Source organism: Vanellus vanellus (assembly GCF_965231255.1).
Source record: "Vanellus vanellus genome assembly, chromosome: 6".
Classification (NCBI taxonomy): Eukaryota; Metazoa; Chordata; class Aves; order Charadriiformes; family Charadriidae; genus Vanellus; species Vanellus vanellus.
Genome location: NC_138911.1, coordinates 7,917,599 through 7,930,925, shown reverse-complemented (window position 1 = coordinate 7,930,925; position 13,327 = coordinate 7,917,599). Strand labels below are relative to the sequence as shown.

The 13,327-nt window shown below is 42.1% G+C and overlaps 1 protein-coding gene across 2 annotated transcripts in view; it reads left to right on the top strand.

The window, feature by feature from the left end:
• MPPED2 (metallophosphoesterase domain containing 2) overlaps nt 1-13,327 on the top strand; it is a 107,910-nt gene that overhangs the window by 26,894 nt on the left and 67,689 nt on the right. For both annotated transcript variants that reach the window (XM_082485807.1, XM_082485808.1), the window contains one exon: nt 11,168-11,349. In XM_082485807.1, the coding sequence (XP_082341933.1) occupies nt 11,168-11,349 (182 nt within the window). The remainder of the gene's footprint in view (nt 1-11,167; nt 11,350-13,327) is intronic.

Sequence of the window (13,327 nt, the reverse complement as noted above, 5' to 3'; positions counted from 1 at the left end):
AAAACAGGAACTTAACTTCAGAAGGAGAGCTAAATTGCCATCTATATTTTATCATCTTCCCTGCAAAAAGCTTCTTAAACCTTAAGGGGAGCTAGGGGCTGAAGCCTTTGAAAAGGGCTGAAATAATTCATATACGGGAGACCGAGTGGCAAAAGGCCTTTAAAGACAGCATAGCTGTTGTGAAGCCTTTTATTTATTAGGAAAATAGTGTTAGATGCCCAGATTTCGATGGGAAGTGTTTTATTATTAATATCTTCAAAAAGTATTTTGGCGCTTAGATGCAGGAGAGAATATACGCCCTAATGGAGACAGATTTTTAAACTGGTTCAGATCCACAAATGGATTTTGTAGAAAACATCCAGTGTCTGCCAATTTACTTCCTTAAAATAGTACCTCATGCTGCAGGAATACTAGGAAATTTCTTTTTATTTGAGTTACGTGTTCCGCTCTGTTTGTTCACCGATCTCCTGCTAACATCAGTGACAATTTCATAGGCATGTTGATGGCACTCTGCGCCCTTGGTAACTTAAAAATGGGAACTGGTGGCGTTTTGCCCAGCAGGAATCGTCCTTCCTTTGAACAGATTTTTTTGGACTGGGTTCCGTCGCCCCTGTGAAAGTCAAATCATAAGGCAGAGCAGCAGAGAGACCCGTGATTAGCACTGTGTTTAGGAGAGGGCTAACGCTTTGCTTGCGCGGAGATTGAGTTCCATCTCATCCCCGGAGAGGGTGATACCGTCAGGTCAGAAAGTAAAGCGATTGAGAAGAGTGCGGAGTTTCTTACTTGCGCTGTATACTTAACTTGTGGATTAAAGAACACCACTTGTATTTCCTGAGCTGCAAGTCAGTAAAATTTCAAGTAGTTTCTGTACTTCAGACCAAACGTATTTTGGGGAAAACAAATGAGAACCGACCTTAGGTGTTTCTCAGCAAACGCTGTAGGCTCGGTCCTGTGGGTATCTAAACACTGAGTATTTGTTTCCGAAACGCGAAGATAGATTTTTAGATTTGGTAGCAAATTCTAAAAGATAATCAGTTCTCCTCAAAATTCTGTGTGCCTTCAAGTCCAGTTGCCTTATTACATAAGATTTATTGTCTATTGCTGAATTTATCATCTCCAAGAAAAAGTATTGAGTTACACTTATGAATTCTGTACATTTTAGGACATTGTAGATTTCATCTTAATACAAATGGGCATAAAAAATGGGAGTATATGCTGCAATACGTGCTTATACAATTCTTTTTTTGACAGAACCTTATGATAATAAATCATCTCATTAGTTTTCTATATTTGTCCCTCTGACCAAAATCACCCTAATTTCTGAGAAATACGGCTTTTTTGATGTGTCAAGTTAGAGTGAAACCAATTAAATGTAATCTGTCCTAGAGATCGGCTTTTATTTTTTGGGGGTTGTTTTGTTTTGGTTTTTGGTTTTTTTTTTTTGCATTACAATTTGAAAAACTGCTTTACTATTGAAGCAAGGGCTAAAGCCTTCTCTGTATTCTAGAAATAAGTGAGCCCCATTTTATGACTTGTGCAATTGAAATAATTGGAGGGATACCATGCATTAATTTAACCTCACTCTTGCTGAGATACCAAAATGTGAATTTTTCAAATCTCGTTGTCCTTAAATTAAAATTGGATCTAAATTTACTTCTCTTTGGGGTTTGGGATGCCAGATTATACTTTGAGTATACTTAATCAGCCAATGTTTGTAGAGTTTATAGTAGGGAAACAAAAACCAGCCTTTGGTGTAGAGAGCTTATTGACGTACGTTCCTGGTAGGTGTGGTTTTATCAGCAAATGAGTTCTTTCAGGGTGGAGGGAAGGCGTAATTTATAGCAGCCCCCCAACAACAACAGCAAAAGAATGTGAGAAAAGTGCTTTTAATGACTTTTAATTGAAACCATACCAGCACAAAAATGGCAGTTTATTGTTTCATTTAAAGGAGGAACTTTTGCCCGGGCCATAGAGTGATGCTGATACTGGTGTTGATACTGTTTTCAGTTCTGTTTTGCTTCTCTAACCTTTAGAAAGCCACTTATACCTTCTAAAATTTGGGTATTTCATTGACGGAAAAGAAATCTTGTCTGCAAAGGGATGATTAATAGGATTTTCAAAAGCACTCGAGCAATTCAGTTTCTCAATTCCCATTAATATCAAAGGAGGTTAGGTCCTTCAGAAAAAAAGACCAACTGACTGTTTGCCCCCAAAGAACACCATAGAAAATCTGGATTTTACTTCTTTCTGGTTTTATTACTGACCAGAATCTGGGATTAACGGAGTTTGGACTCTTAATTAGTTGAGGTTTATATCAGGCTGAGAAGATGTATTATTATAAATTCCTTATAAAGGAGGGTTTTCTTAAGTTTGGCCAGATGATGACAGTGGATAATACAGGTCTTTTCTGTTTAATCTCATAAATCTCACTGGAAGTAAAACAACTCCAAAACCTGTAATAAAAAGATCCATCATTTCCCTGCAGCTATAATTGTTGGAAACGTTTGCAGTAAGCTGCTGAGTGGTGCGTTGAATCCTCCTGTGTGTTTGTAAATGTAGTTTATTTTTTTTTCCCCACATTGCACCGAGACACACTTAATGCCATTTCTGAAATAAATATCAGACCTCTGTTTTACAGTTGCCAGAGCTCTGAGGATTTGATGGGTGACACATGTACCTGGAGGTTTCCAGAAGAGGTGTGGCTTTCTAGGTAATTTGGGGTAGTCCATTCTTAAATCGTGTGCTTGTACAAATAACATCTACTAGTGAGAGTGTTGAAAGGTATTTGCATCCCTTTCTTTTTAGTCAGAGAAGAAACCAGATGTTTTCTTGGTGTTTGGCCATACTGGAAGATGGAGTCAAGTTAACAAAAGCACTAATATGTATGATTTAAGCAATTAATGGCTGACAGCGGCCAACTAAAGCAATGCTATATTTTGACATTCATTGTGTTTATTGAGAGGAAATGAGTATTTGGCTTTGTGTCATTTAGCATGTGTTGTATCACAAAATCAGCTCTGTGTATGTGCATGTGCGTGTTTTTCTGGCTGGAGATGTCTGGGTATCTATACGATGCGCTGAATTTATGCTGTAAGAATTTGTAGATAGTCCACCTTTCGTTGGAGGGCACAACGTGATCAGACAACCTGCCTGTCCCCTTCATCACGCTTCTTGCAGCTTCCCTTTCAAAATCAGGGAGTCAGTTACAAACACTGAGAAGTTAATCTATTTGCCAATATTTGTAGGTGTGGGAAAGGAGCTTCTGGAAGGGGAGGCAGAGATGCCAAGGTGGCCCCGTGGAGATTGTTGACTTGAGGTCATTTTCTTACCTGGTGCGTTGGCTTTTGCCTCTCCTTCCAGACTGCAGGCGTCCGGCTGAAGCAACCATTGCCACCTCTGTGGTGTGCCGATACTGGGAGCGTTTGCCCTGCTGGATTTCCTTCCAGTCCCACCACCCCACCTGGCTTTTTCTCCAGTTTGTTTGCTACCCTGTTGGCTGAGGAAGGAAAGCCGTGGTAACCTGTGGCGTCTGGCTTTACTCATGGGTACTAGGATTTCTTAAGCAAGAAAATACAAATAGCGATTGACAGCTGGATGTGGTGTTCTCCTTCACCTCCTCCCCCTTTTCCAGGCGTGTACTTTTTTTTTTTAATCCCTTTTGATCAGTTTCTATCACTGGGCCCTCATCATGTAGAGTCTCATTTAGGAGCGCAGTCTGCAGCCATGCTTGGGAAACCGGCATCTACCCTGTGTTCGAGGGCAACCATGGTGAGCTGACTCAAGGAGATAAAGATGCTGGGCCCTGCTGGACTCGGGGAGCTGAGCCAGTTCAGGGAGCAAAACCAAACGGACAGAGCAGCCATCTGCTGGGGCTGCATCACTCCGGGCATGGGTGGCTGAGCCTGCGGCAAAGGAGGGACAGCCCTGGATGAAACCCCTGGGGCTGGTGAGTCCTTGGGGAAAAAGAAAACAAACCCAAGGTCTCAGTCCCCACCCCAACCAACAGTGTCATAGCCTCCCTTTTTCTGGCCTTTTGCCACCCAAGAGCCTTGGTCTTGACTGTGCACTGCTGGCTCTGGTGCGTGCCCAGCGACGGCCTGTTCTTTCGCTGGCGTTCCCTGGTGGTGGGCCAGGGGAAGCGCTTGCTGGGCCTGGCCGGCCGTGGGGTGTCGCGGGTGGGCAGCGCCTGTGGGGAGGTTGTCCCCGGGCACGCTGTGGCTGCCGCGGCTCTGGCTGCCAGCAGAGTTGAAGCGTTGGGTGTTGAGCTGGGTGCTGTCACGGTGGTAACTGTAAGACGTAAGAGTGCTTCAGTAGGGGGAAAAAAGAAAGGGCCTGGATCTTCCAAGCTGCCTTACAGATTTAGGGAACCCATCCAGAGCAGCTGTGGCACAGGGAACCTGCTGCCGTGTTGCTTTGGGAGAGTGAAGCAGCTCAAAAAGTTCTGAGGAAGTTTTCATCAAGGAGAGGGGACTATATCTGTTCCACACCCGATGCTGGAGTTTTGGGGTTTATTCTGTATGAAGTCTGTAATAACGTATCCATGTTCATATCAGCCTGATCAACTTAACGGCACGACAGTACGTTTTAAGACTTACATTAATGTTTTGAGCTGAAGATTTTAAACTCGGATGTTAAAATTTTTGTTTCAAAATGTGGACATATTTAAAGTTTGATTTTTAATGTAGTCCTTCTGGCCTGGGGCATTAAAAACTGGTTCTAAAATTATGAAGTTGGCCCCAATAGTCCTGAGATTTTTTTAAAAATGAGAACAATTACACATCTTTTATTTTCATGCCATTTCTTGAACATCTGCAGGGCATACAGATGCATTTCATGCATTTTTCTTCAAGTGAGAGACTTAGTGATATATTTTGACAAAAATATTTAAACCACAGGTCCCATACGATCACCCAGTTCCAGGAATTGGGACTGGCTCTACAAGAAATAACAAATATCGCAGTATAGCTAAGCTGTGAGATTTGGCTACAGTAACAAATATTTTAAGAACTGTAGCAAGGAGTTTTCACAGAAATTCCCGTTCTTCTCTTCTCCTGAACTTCCCATGCCAGAGGGAGCATGTCTAGAGTCTAGGGGCAGAGGTGTGAATTCAAAGAAAGAAGAAGTTGAAGGTGCAGAAAATATATTGCTTTTGTTTTCCGGTTTCAACAAAATCAACTTTTGTTGTCTTAGCTGAGGAGGGGGAGCTAACAGCACTTAGAAACAAGCTTTTTAAAGTGGTTTTTTTTTTCTGAATTTTTTTGTATTTTAATCCTGAAATAAACATACCAAGCTAACTGGCTCTTTGAAAAAGTATTTGGGTTTACAAATTTTGAAAATGGGAGTAGCAGGAAGAGTATGATTTTGCAAGATTTTGCAAGATTTTGCAAGAGGAAGCTAAACTGTAAATAAATAAAACTGACTTCATAGAGAGTATGAGTAGGTGGTTTTTTTAAAGGCTAGTAATATAGATATGTTTTTAATTTAGAGTAGTTACTAGATAGCTTGTCTCCAAATGACTCCCAAAACAGCAGAGCAAGTGCCAACAAGACATACAGATTTTGTGGTACACAGACTTGAAGTCTGTGCTTAAATAGATGAATAATGAATACTAATTTATATGTCATAAAAAACAAACACACAAATTCACAGATGTAGCCCAATGGAGAAATTATTAAGCGATGAAAAGAAGCATACGATGTGACAAAGTCTGGGAAGGACATGGGCCCGTATGTCACAGGGCTGTTTGTGCATCTGCTGAGTCTGGGAAAATGTAAAATTAGGTGGCCTTCTGCACTGGCCGCTGAATTGTTCACCTGTACTAAATCTGACAGAACCAGCTTAAAAAGTAGCAGACTTGTAAGCTGTTGGAGTTGTAGGGTTTGGGGGGAACATCTGTCTGCATCTGTAAGTGTTTTGTTCGGCATAGGTGCTGCATTCATCAGAGTGATTTATTCCACTCAAGGAACTGGAAATTCTTCCTGGCTTAATGTTTAAGATTTTTGTTTAGTTTTCAGGGATGAATTGGTTTCTTGGGAATTGTTCTATAAGAGGGGGATTTGGGGTCTGCATATCTCAAACCCCAAGAGAGCAGGGAGGCGCAGAGGCGTTCCCGGGGACCGGCGAACCCAGCCGGAGCGCTGCCTTTTCAGCAGTTGAACTCACCCATGCAGAATTATCCTCTGCAATCAAAACTTCTCTTTCTCTCAGAAAAATGGCACTCGTTGTCTTTTCTAAATTTTCTTTGGAAACAGGTTCCCAGCGTAGTTCTGCCTGCGGCTATGTCTCTTGGAGGGCTGCACAGCCCTTTCTGTCTGGGAGGTACTTTCTAGCGCTGCTGATTTATGAGACATCATGATGAGCAACTAGCGCGAGCTTGGGCTGAAATACACAGCTAACATGTCTGTTCCCTAGCATGACATCCTAAATCAAGTCCTCTGCCTCCGTGCAAGTGAAAGACCCGATGTTGTCCTCCACCGTGAGTTTCTGAATTTAGCCCTCCTACCTCGCTTGATAACTTCCTGCGTTGCTCGTTGTTACTTATTCACTTAATCTCCGCTTTTTAAAGCACAAAGCCGTGACCAAATTGTCTGTCCGGTGGATGAGGACAGTGTACAAGCCCAAATCCGCGCAGTCCCCAGGAGCAGCGGCGGGGCCAGGGCCAGCACCAGCACCTGGCTGGCTTAGGTACGTACAGGGCTCCGCTGTCTTGGAAGTGCCATGGTAACCGTGGTTTTGGAGGAGGATACCGAGTAACGATAGCTGAGCAAGCCAAATCGGAGCCTGGTTTGTGTTGTCGTTTGATTCAGCTGCAGCAGTATGTGCGGAACGGTAAATTTGAGGTTGGTACCTGAGGGACAGCCCTTACTCTCAATGGAAACAACTGGTGGTAAGGGCAGTTTAGTAAAGCCAAGTAATTATCTGATAAGCCAGGTCCTTATAGAACTGTATGAAGATTACATTGTCCCTTCTGATTTCTAAACCCTTGTCATAAACGCGTTAAATCTGACAGATCTTGCATTACTGTCGTGATCTTAGGAAGTAGTCATTGCTCAGCTGTCTTACGGGATTTCATTCTGCGTCTTACATAAACTTTTGAAAAAACACCTAAGTGCCCGATTTTCTAAGGTGCAAAATGTCTTAGGATTTATAAGTACCTATTAACAGCTGTCTGTAAAGGAAGTTAGGTGCCCAAAATCATTTACTAACTTAAGGCAGAAAAGGTCCTCATTCATTTTGGTACTTGGCTGTTTTGTTAGGCTGTTTTCCGTTTCCCGATTGCTGTAATAATCCTAATGTATGACCATTTAAATTATTCTGGAATAACATTTACTGCATCTTCCCATGAGCATGCTTTTTTCCCTAATGCAGTCATCAAATAATCTCTAAAGCGTTTCAGGCCGCTAGCTCAAGAACCAAGTATCGGTGGTGATGGAGAGTGTCAAAGTTGGCTGGATGCACTGTGTCTGGCGCAAATGGTAAAGGATATGTTGGAATTTTTAGGTATGTGCTCTGATTCAGCAGAGACTGGTGGTGGGCAGGACCAAAATAATAAGGTGTGTAATTATTACAGAGCTTTTAGAAGTGTCAGGCTGTAATCCCCAGACGGTGGGTTGTGAGGTGAGCAGACCGCCAGAAGAAGGGATGATGTTCACAGCCCAGGTAGAAGCCTGCCAGCGAGCCCTGTGCCACCAAAAGCTGTGAAAGGGTATCGCCTTGCCTGCTGCGGTAGCTGATCTCACGAGTTCAGGGGCCAGTCCTCTCGTGGTGTAGTGGAAAAGAAAAACCTCGCGTTGCTGTTTGCCATGCTATAGCTGTGGATGAAAAGAAAACTTGAGCCTTTAGGCCTGTCAATAACTCGGCTTTTATTAAGTTTCTATTGAAGGACTATTTTGAGTAGGAGAAATTGATGGGCTGAACACAATAACCTTCGGTATCTCACTTTCAGATACTTAGTAGGCAAGCACTACTGAATAAGAGAAGAAATTAAGCTAAGATGTAGAAAAAAAAGGTTACTTGGCAACATCATACTGTTTGTAAAGAGGAGAAAGAAGGGTCAGGAATTTAATGAATTTTGAGTATAGAATTTTCTCTAAGTCAGTCATTGCATGGATAGAAAAATCCTAAACCAGATTTTGGTGTCATAGTCTAATAGAGATTGCCTAAAGCAAAACAGGGTTTGTTTTGAAACAAAGTGCAGAGAATAGCAAAAGCGTAGCTGCTGTGTAAGAACAAAATTGGGCTCCCCAGAGGCAGGCAGTGCTGGTCATAGCTCAAGCAGAGGTGATCTGAACCAAGGTATGTGGTACTGGTGGAAGTTGGTGTTCATTTTTTGTGTTGTCTGGAGCAAATGTACCTGGAAGTGTGGAAATGCTGATTTGGAGACCCTCTTGTTTACTGTGCGACGTACTACTAGAAAAGTTTCGGCTCACTTTCAGTAATTAGGAGGAAGACATCAAATACAAAAGCTCTATGGACTATAATTACGGTTCCGCCCAGCTTGCCAGTATGATTTGAATGGGTAAATGAATTTCCCTCTGTAATAATAACCTTATTAATGTCTGACCCTTGCAGAGAAGAATCCATTGATTGTCGGAGTTCATATTTTTGCTGTGGGTTTCTGTACTGGTGGTAACCAGTTGTATGGCTCAAATAATCTCACCTGGTGCTTTGGTGAGATACCAAACCCAAAAGTTATGTACCAAACTGCTCCTTCCCCTCCAGTGAAATCTGCAGTAAAATTTTACTTCCCTGCAGTAAAATCCATTTTTAAAGTAAAGACCAAATTAAAGTAAATATTATCTTGTAGGGCCTGAATTTTTCAAATTAATTCAGTGGACCATGGCAACCAAATGTGGTACATTTCTGGTAAATACAGTTTGATTGGAAATACTTAATTATGGTACCTAGGAAAATGCAGTCTAACAAATAATATCGCTCCCCCTCTGCCCCTCGTGCTAAGATTTTAGCTGTTAGTAAGCATTCTACCAAATTTAAAAAACTCAGTAAAATCTTGTTAGTAAGTTGTCCTGGTTTCAGCTGGGAAAGAGTTAATTTTCTTTCTAGTGATTGCTGTGAAAGGAATGTCAATAATACCTATTGTTTTTTAGTTGTTGCTAAGTGATGTTTACACTACTCCAGGACTTTTTTCAGCTTCCCATAGAAGCATAGTCAGGAGGATGGAATGGTCGACGGAATATTCCATACCATAGGTGTTATGCTCAGTACATAAATGGGGGTTAACTGGGGGACGGGATCACAACCTGGACGGTGCCAATTCACCGAGCGGTGAGTGACCCGTATCATTATTGTTGTTGTTGTTGTTATTTTTCCTTTTCTGTTATTATTCCTATTAAACAGTCTGTATCTCAACCCATGAGGTTTTTTCCTTTTTTTTTTTTTCTTCTTTTTCTCTTCCTCTCTTCCTCCCCACCGTTCTAAGGGGGAGAAGGAGAGGGGTGAGTGAGCGGCTGCGTGGTTCTAGTTGCCGGCTGGGGTTAAGCCGTGACATAAGTGTGTTCCCGTGGACATTTTTCCATTGGAGACCAGCACAGATCCATACGGAGTTTGATTTCTTGAACCACGATAAACTCCCCGGTGGAGGGAGCCGAGTTGCTCCCTGGAGGATGCTTTTGGTCTTTCTCACCTACATCGGGAGCTGAAGTTTTCACACAGTTCAATGTATAGTAAATACTAAATACTAGTTTAGTTTACTAAAAATAGTAAATACAGTTCAGTAAAGAAAGGCATACTTCAAAAGTGTATATTTTCTTAGGATTTGTGCTTTATTTTCTATTACTGATTGTACATCTCGTGACAACTATGGGGATTTAAGAAAAACATTCCCAGTGATGTGTGCTAGTTACTTGTTTTTCTTTTCATTCAGTGTGGAGAGCAAAACTAATCAAACCTGTTTAATTTTCTTTTTACTTTCAGGCACGGATTTTTGAATGTCTGTTGTGCCAGTTTGCTTAAATAGCATTATTTTGTGGGTGCTTTAAAATACTTAGAGCTTGGTTTCACTTTTCTGATGATTTGAGATCTAAGTGGACTATTATTCTGACATAACTCCTAAATACCTCAAAATTTCTAGCTGAAGCTAAGCTGTAACCATGATCAAAGTGGCACATCAATGGAATGGGCTGAAGTTTTGTGGAGTTGGGATGAGGTTTTCTGTGGTGTTAATCCAGCTGCTGTGCTATTCAAATGTTGAGTAAGTTGAGCAAATCAAATTCCAGTAACTGCAGAGAAAGAATTGCTATTCCAAAGTAGGCAATGGGTTGCCTTTTGTATTTTAAGTTATTCTGTTACAAATTAGAACTTCTAACCGCTAAGTATGCATAAAGCACTTCTCTTCCCCATTATTTTTCTCCGCTCTGCTTAAATCTATGAAAAACAAAAAAGAAAACACCTCAAAACCAAACTTCTGTGATGGGTCACATATAGTTGATGATTAACAAATTAACAAATGTGGCTTGCGCATCACCAATTGAACTAAAGTTTTCGCATCATTGGCTATAGAAAAAAAATGTTTTATCTGTGGTTGCTTAGTGCTCTACCACATCAGTTCCTGACTTCATAGATTTTGCGAAGATGAGCTCAGGATTTTGTATGAGAGAAAGAAGTTGTTATGAGACTCAGTTCTGCAAGTTCCAGGCTTCATCAAAGCACTCCTGAAAGGTACCTGATTGTGTGTAAACAAATATTCCTGCCGGAATCTGTAGGCGTGGCTATGCCTTTGAAGAAAATCAGATGCTAAGCTGCTCAGCTCAAGCGAGAGCCTGTTGCTGGCCCACCTGCGAGACCTGTTATTTAATGGCCCGTGTACCTGTTCATGTGTAAGGCAGATGATGGAAAAAATCCCTGACTTCAAAGTCTCTCAAATTCAATTTTTTTTTCCAACGTCTAAATTACTTTAGGATGAGGAACTGGCCCTATCTGGTGTATTTTTTTTAACCTTCCTTCCTTACCAGGTAAGTATTTGAGAAGCACTGTGGTCCCTTCTGGATTTTTGGCAGCGTCGCGGTACAGAGTCGTCTCGTTCAGCACGGTGTGTGTAAATGGATGTGTGTGTGTGTGCGTGTGCGCTTATGTACAAAAAGAACTGAAATAATAGATGTGAGGGTTTTAACCTTGTAACTGTTACGAGATCTTTATGTGTCTGCTTTAGGGTCGACCCTATCCCATATGACACTCCAAAACCAGCGGGCCACACACGATTTGTCTGCGTCTCAGACACACACTCCAGAACAGATGGCATCCAGATGCCTTATGGGGACATCCTTCTCCACACGGGCGATTTCACCGAACTGGGACTGCCCTCAGAGGTTAAGAAGTTTAATGACTGGTTAGGTAAGGAATTACTGCGTTTTGGTGACCCCAATTAACCTCTCCTGTCCAAGTGTCAGTCATTGCCTCCTAATTGAATTAGAGCACTTGAAAATCCCCCCCTACCCTTGCTTCGCTTGTCCTCATGTGATGTGCTGTTTCTAGCCTCAGTATGATTCTGTTAATTAAGACAAATGTAGAGACTTTGTTGTATTTCTGCGGTATCTTGGGGGAAAAGATGCTGTCGTTCCACAGCAAGGGCTGTGTAGCCTTCTGGGTCCGTTGGGAAGGTGGTGGCACCTGGTATGAATGCATACAGCGTCCTATTAGTGGATGCTGTGGGGTTTTATGTCCACAGCCGAAACTATTGCTCACTGTATTTTGGGTTTATCGTAATTTAAAGCCGTGCTGAAAGGTGCAGCATATTTGGAAATTATGGAAGTCCTTATTCCCACAATATAGTATGGCAAAATCAAAAAATATTATTTGGAAGAGGAGAATTTTTTGGGGGTGGCGTTCACATGATTGCCCCTTGGAGTTAGAGTACTGACATTTTAACTTTGAACACGTGCACTCAGCGCCTCTTCGGTAGAATGCCTTTCATACTCTGCTGTATTTGGTAGCAGTGCCTTGAGAGTGTGTTGCTACAGTTGAGGGCAATTAAATTGCAACAGCGGAAGACCAAAACAAAGGAGGGGAACTCATGCAGGATGCTGCTGTTATAAATGCCACTGGTAGGCTGGCTGTGTGCTGCCATCTCGCCACTTCCACTAGAAATATTCAGAGGTGGAGGTGTCTCGGGCAACTGATCTTCAAGAAATGTTAGAATGAATTTACAGCATTATGTAAAAACCTCTGAAAGCATGGCTTTGCCACCATGCTTTACCTCCACCACTGCACTCTCTCTTGCCTGCTGGGTGATGGCCACACTTCTACACGCCTTTAATAGCCTCATTTTATTCCGTTGGAGTTCCTTGGCTGACCCTTCAAGAGATAAGTGAAGAACATTTGGATTTATAAAAGGAATTTTTAAATAGAAGAGCTTCCGCATTCTCCATCTTTTCACCCTCCTATGCATTTTCTCCACACTGTTCTTTTTATCTTCCTTTTGACCTCCTCTGATTTCTACAGCCCAGTTTTAAAGAACATTTTTCCTTTTTATTGCTGTGCATGTGGGACTGGGGCTTCCAGATACTGCCATATTACTGTAATTTAGTTTTATAATTCTTACTTCTAGAAAGCAGTAGTAGATTTTATGGGCTCAAAACTACCCCTTTTCTAGGAATGCAATTGCAGGACCGGGAAGTAAGAAGCGGTACGAGAAGTAAGTGGATATGTACATAGGTTGAGGGAAGAGACATAGTAGGAATAATCTTCCTCGACTTTTGTGTGTTCTTTGAGATTACCTGTAAATTTTACCGTTGAGGAGGAGGAAGAGGAGCAAGCAAAATAAGGGCAGTGGGAGGCTGCACAGCTTCCCTGGGAGCGGGTGGTGTGGTCCCACTGAGCTTCAGTCCTGGCAGAGAAGCTAAGCAGCACTGCTGTTCCACAAGTTTCGGTTGTTCCAGACGCCAGGCATCTCCAGGAAAGGAATTGCTTTCTGGAGAGCGTAGACCTCTAAAGTCTACCCTGAACACACTGCTGAAAGCAGTGTCTGGTTGCCAGAGTTCCTCTCTGGACCTTGGGTCATTCCACATGTTTTGGTACAGCCGGAGCCCGTGCCCAGTGCTTGGCATCTGAAAACGCTAACTCAGGACTGCCGAAAGCCAAAACAAGTGAGCTGCTCGTGTGTTTTCAGCCTTTTGTAGGGAATCTTAAAGTATCAGCAGCCACTTGGCCATTCCTTGTATTTAACAGGTGTTTCACGGTGATGTTATTTTATGACATACGTCCTTGGTTTAACGTTTTCAACAGAAGAATTATAACCCTTTGAATAGGTTTTGTTCCAGCCTCAGCATTTTATCATGGGGCTTTCGTAGCATATATAGAGAGTTCTTGTAGA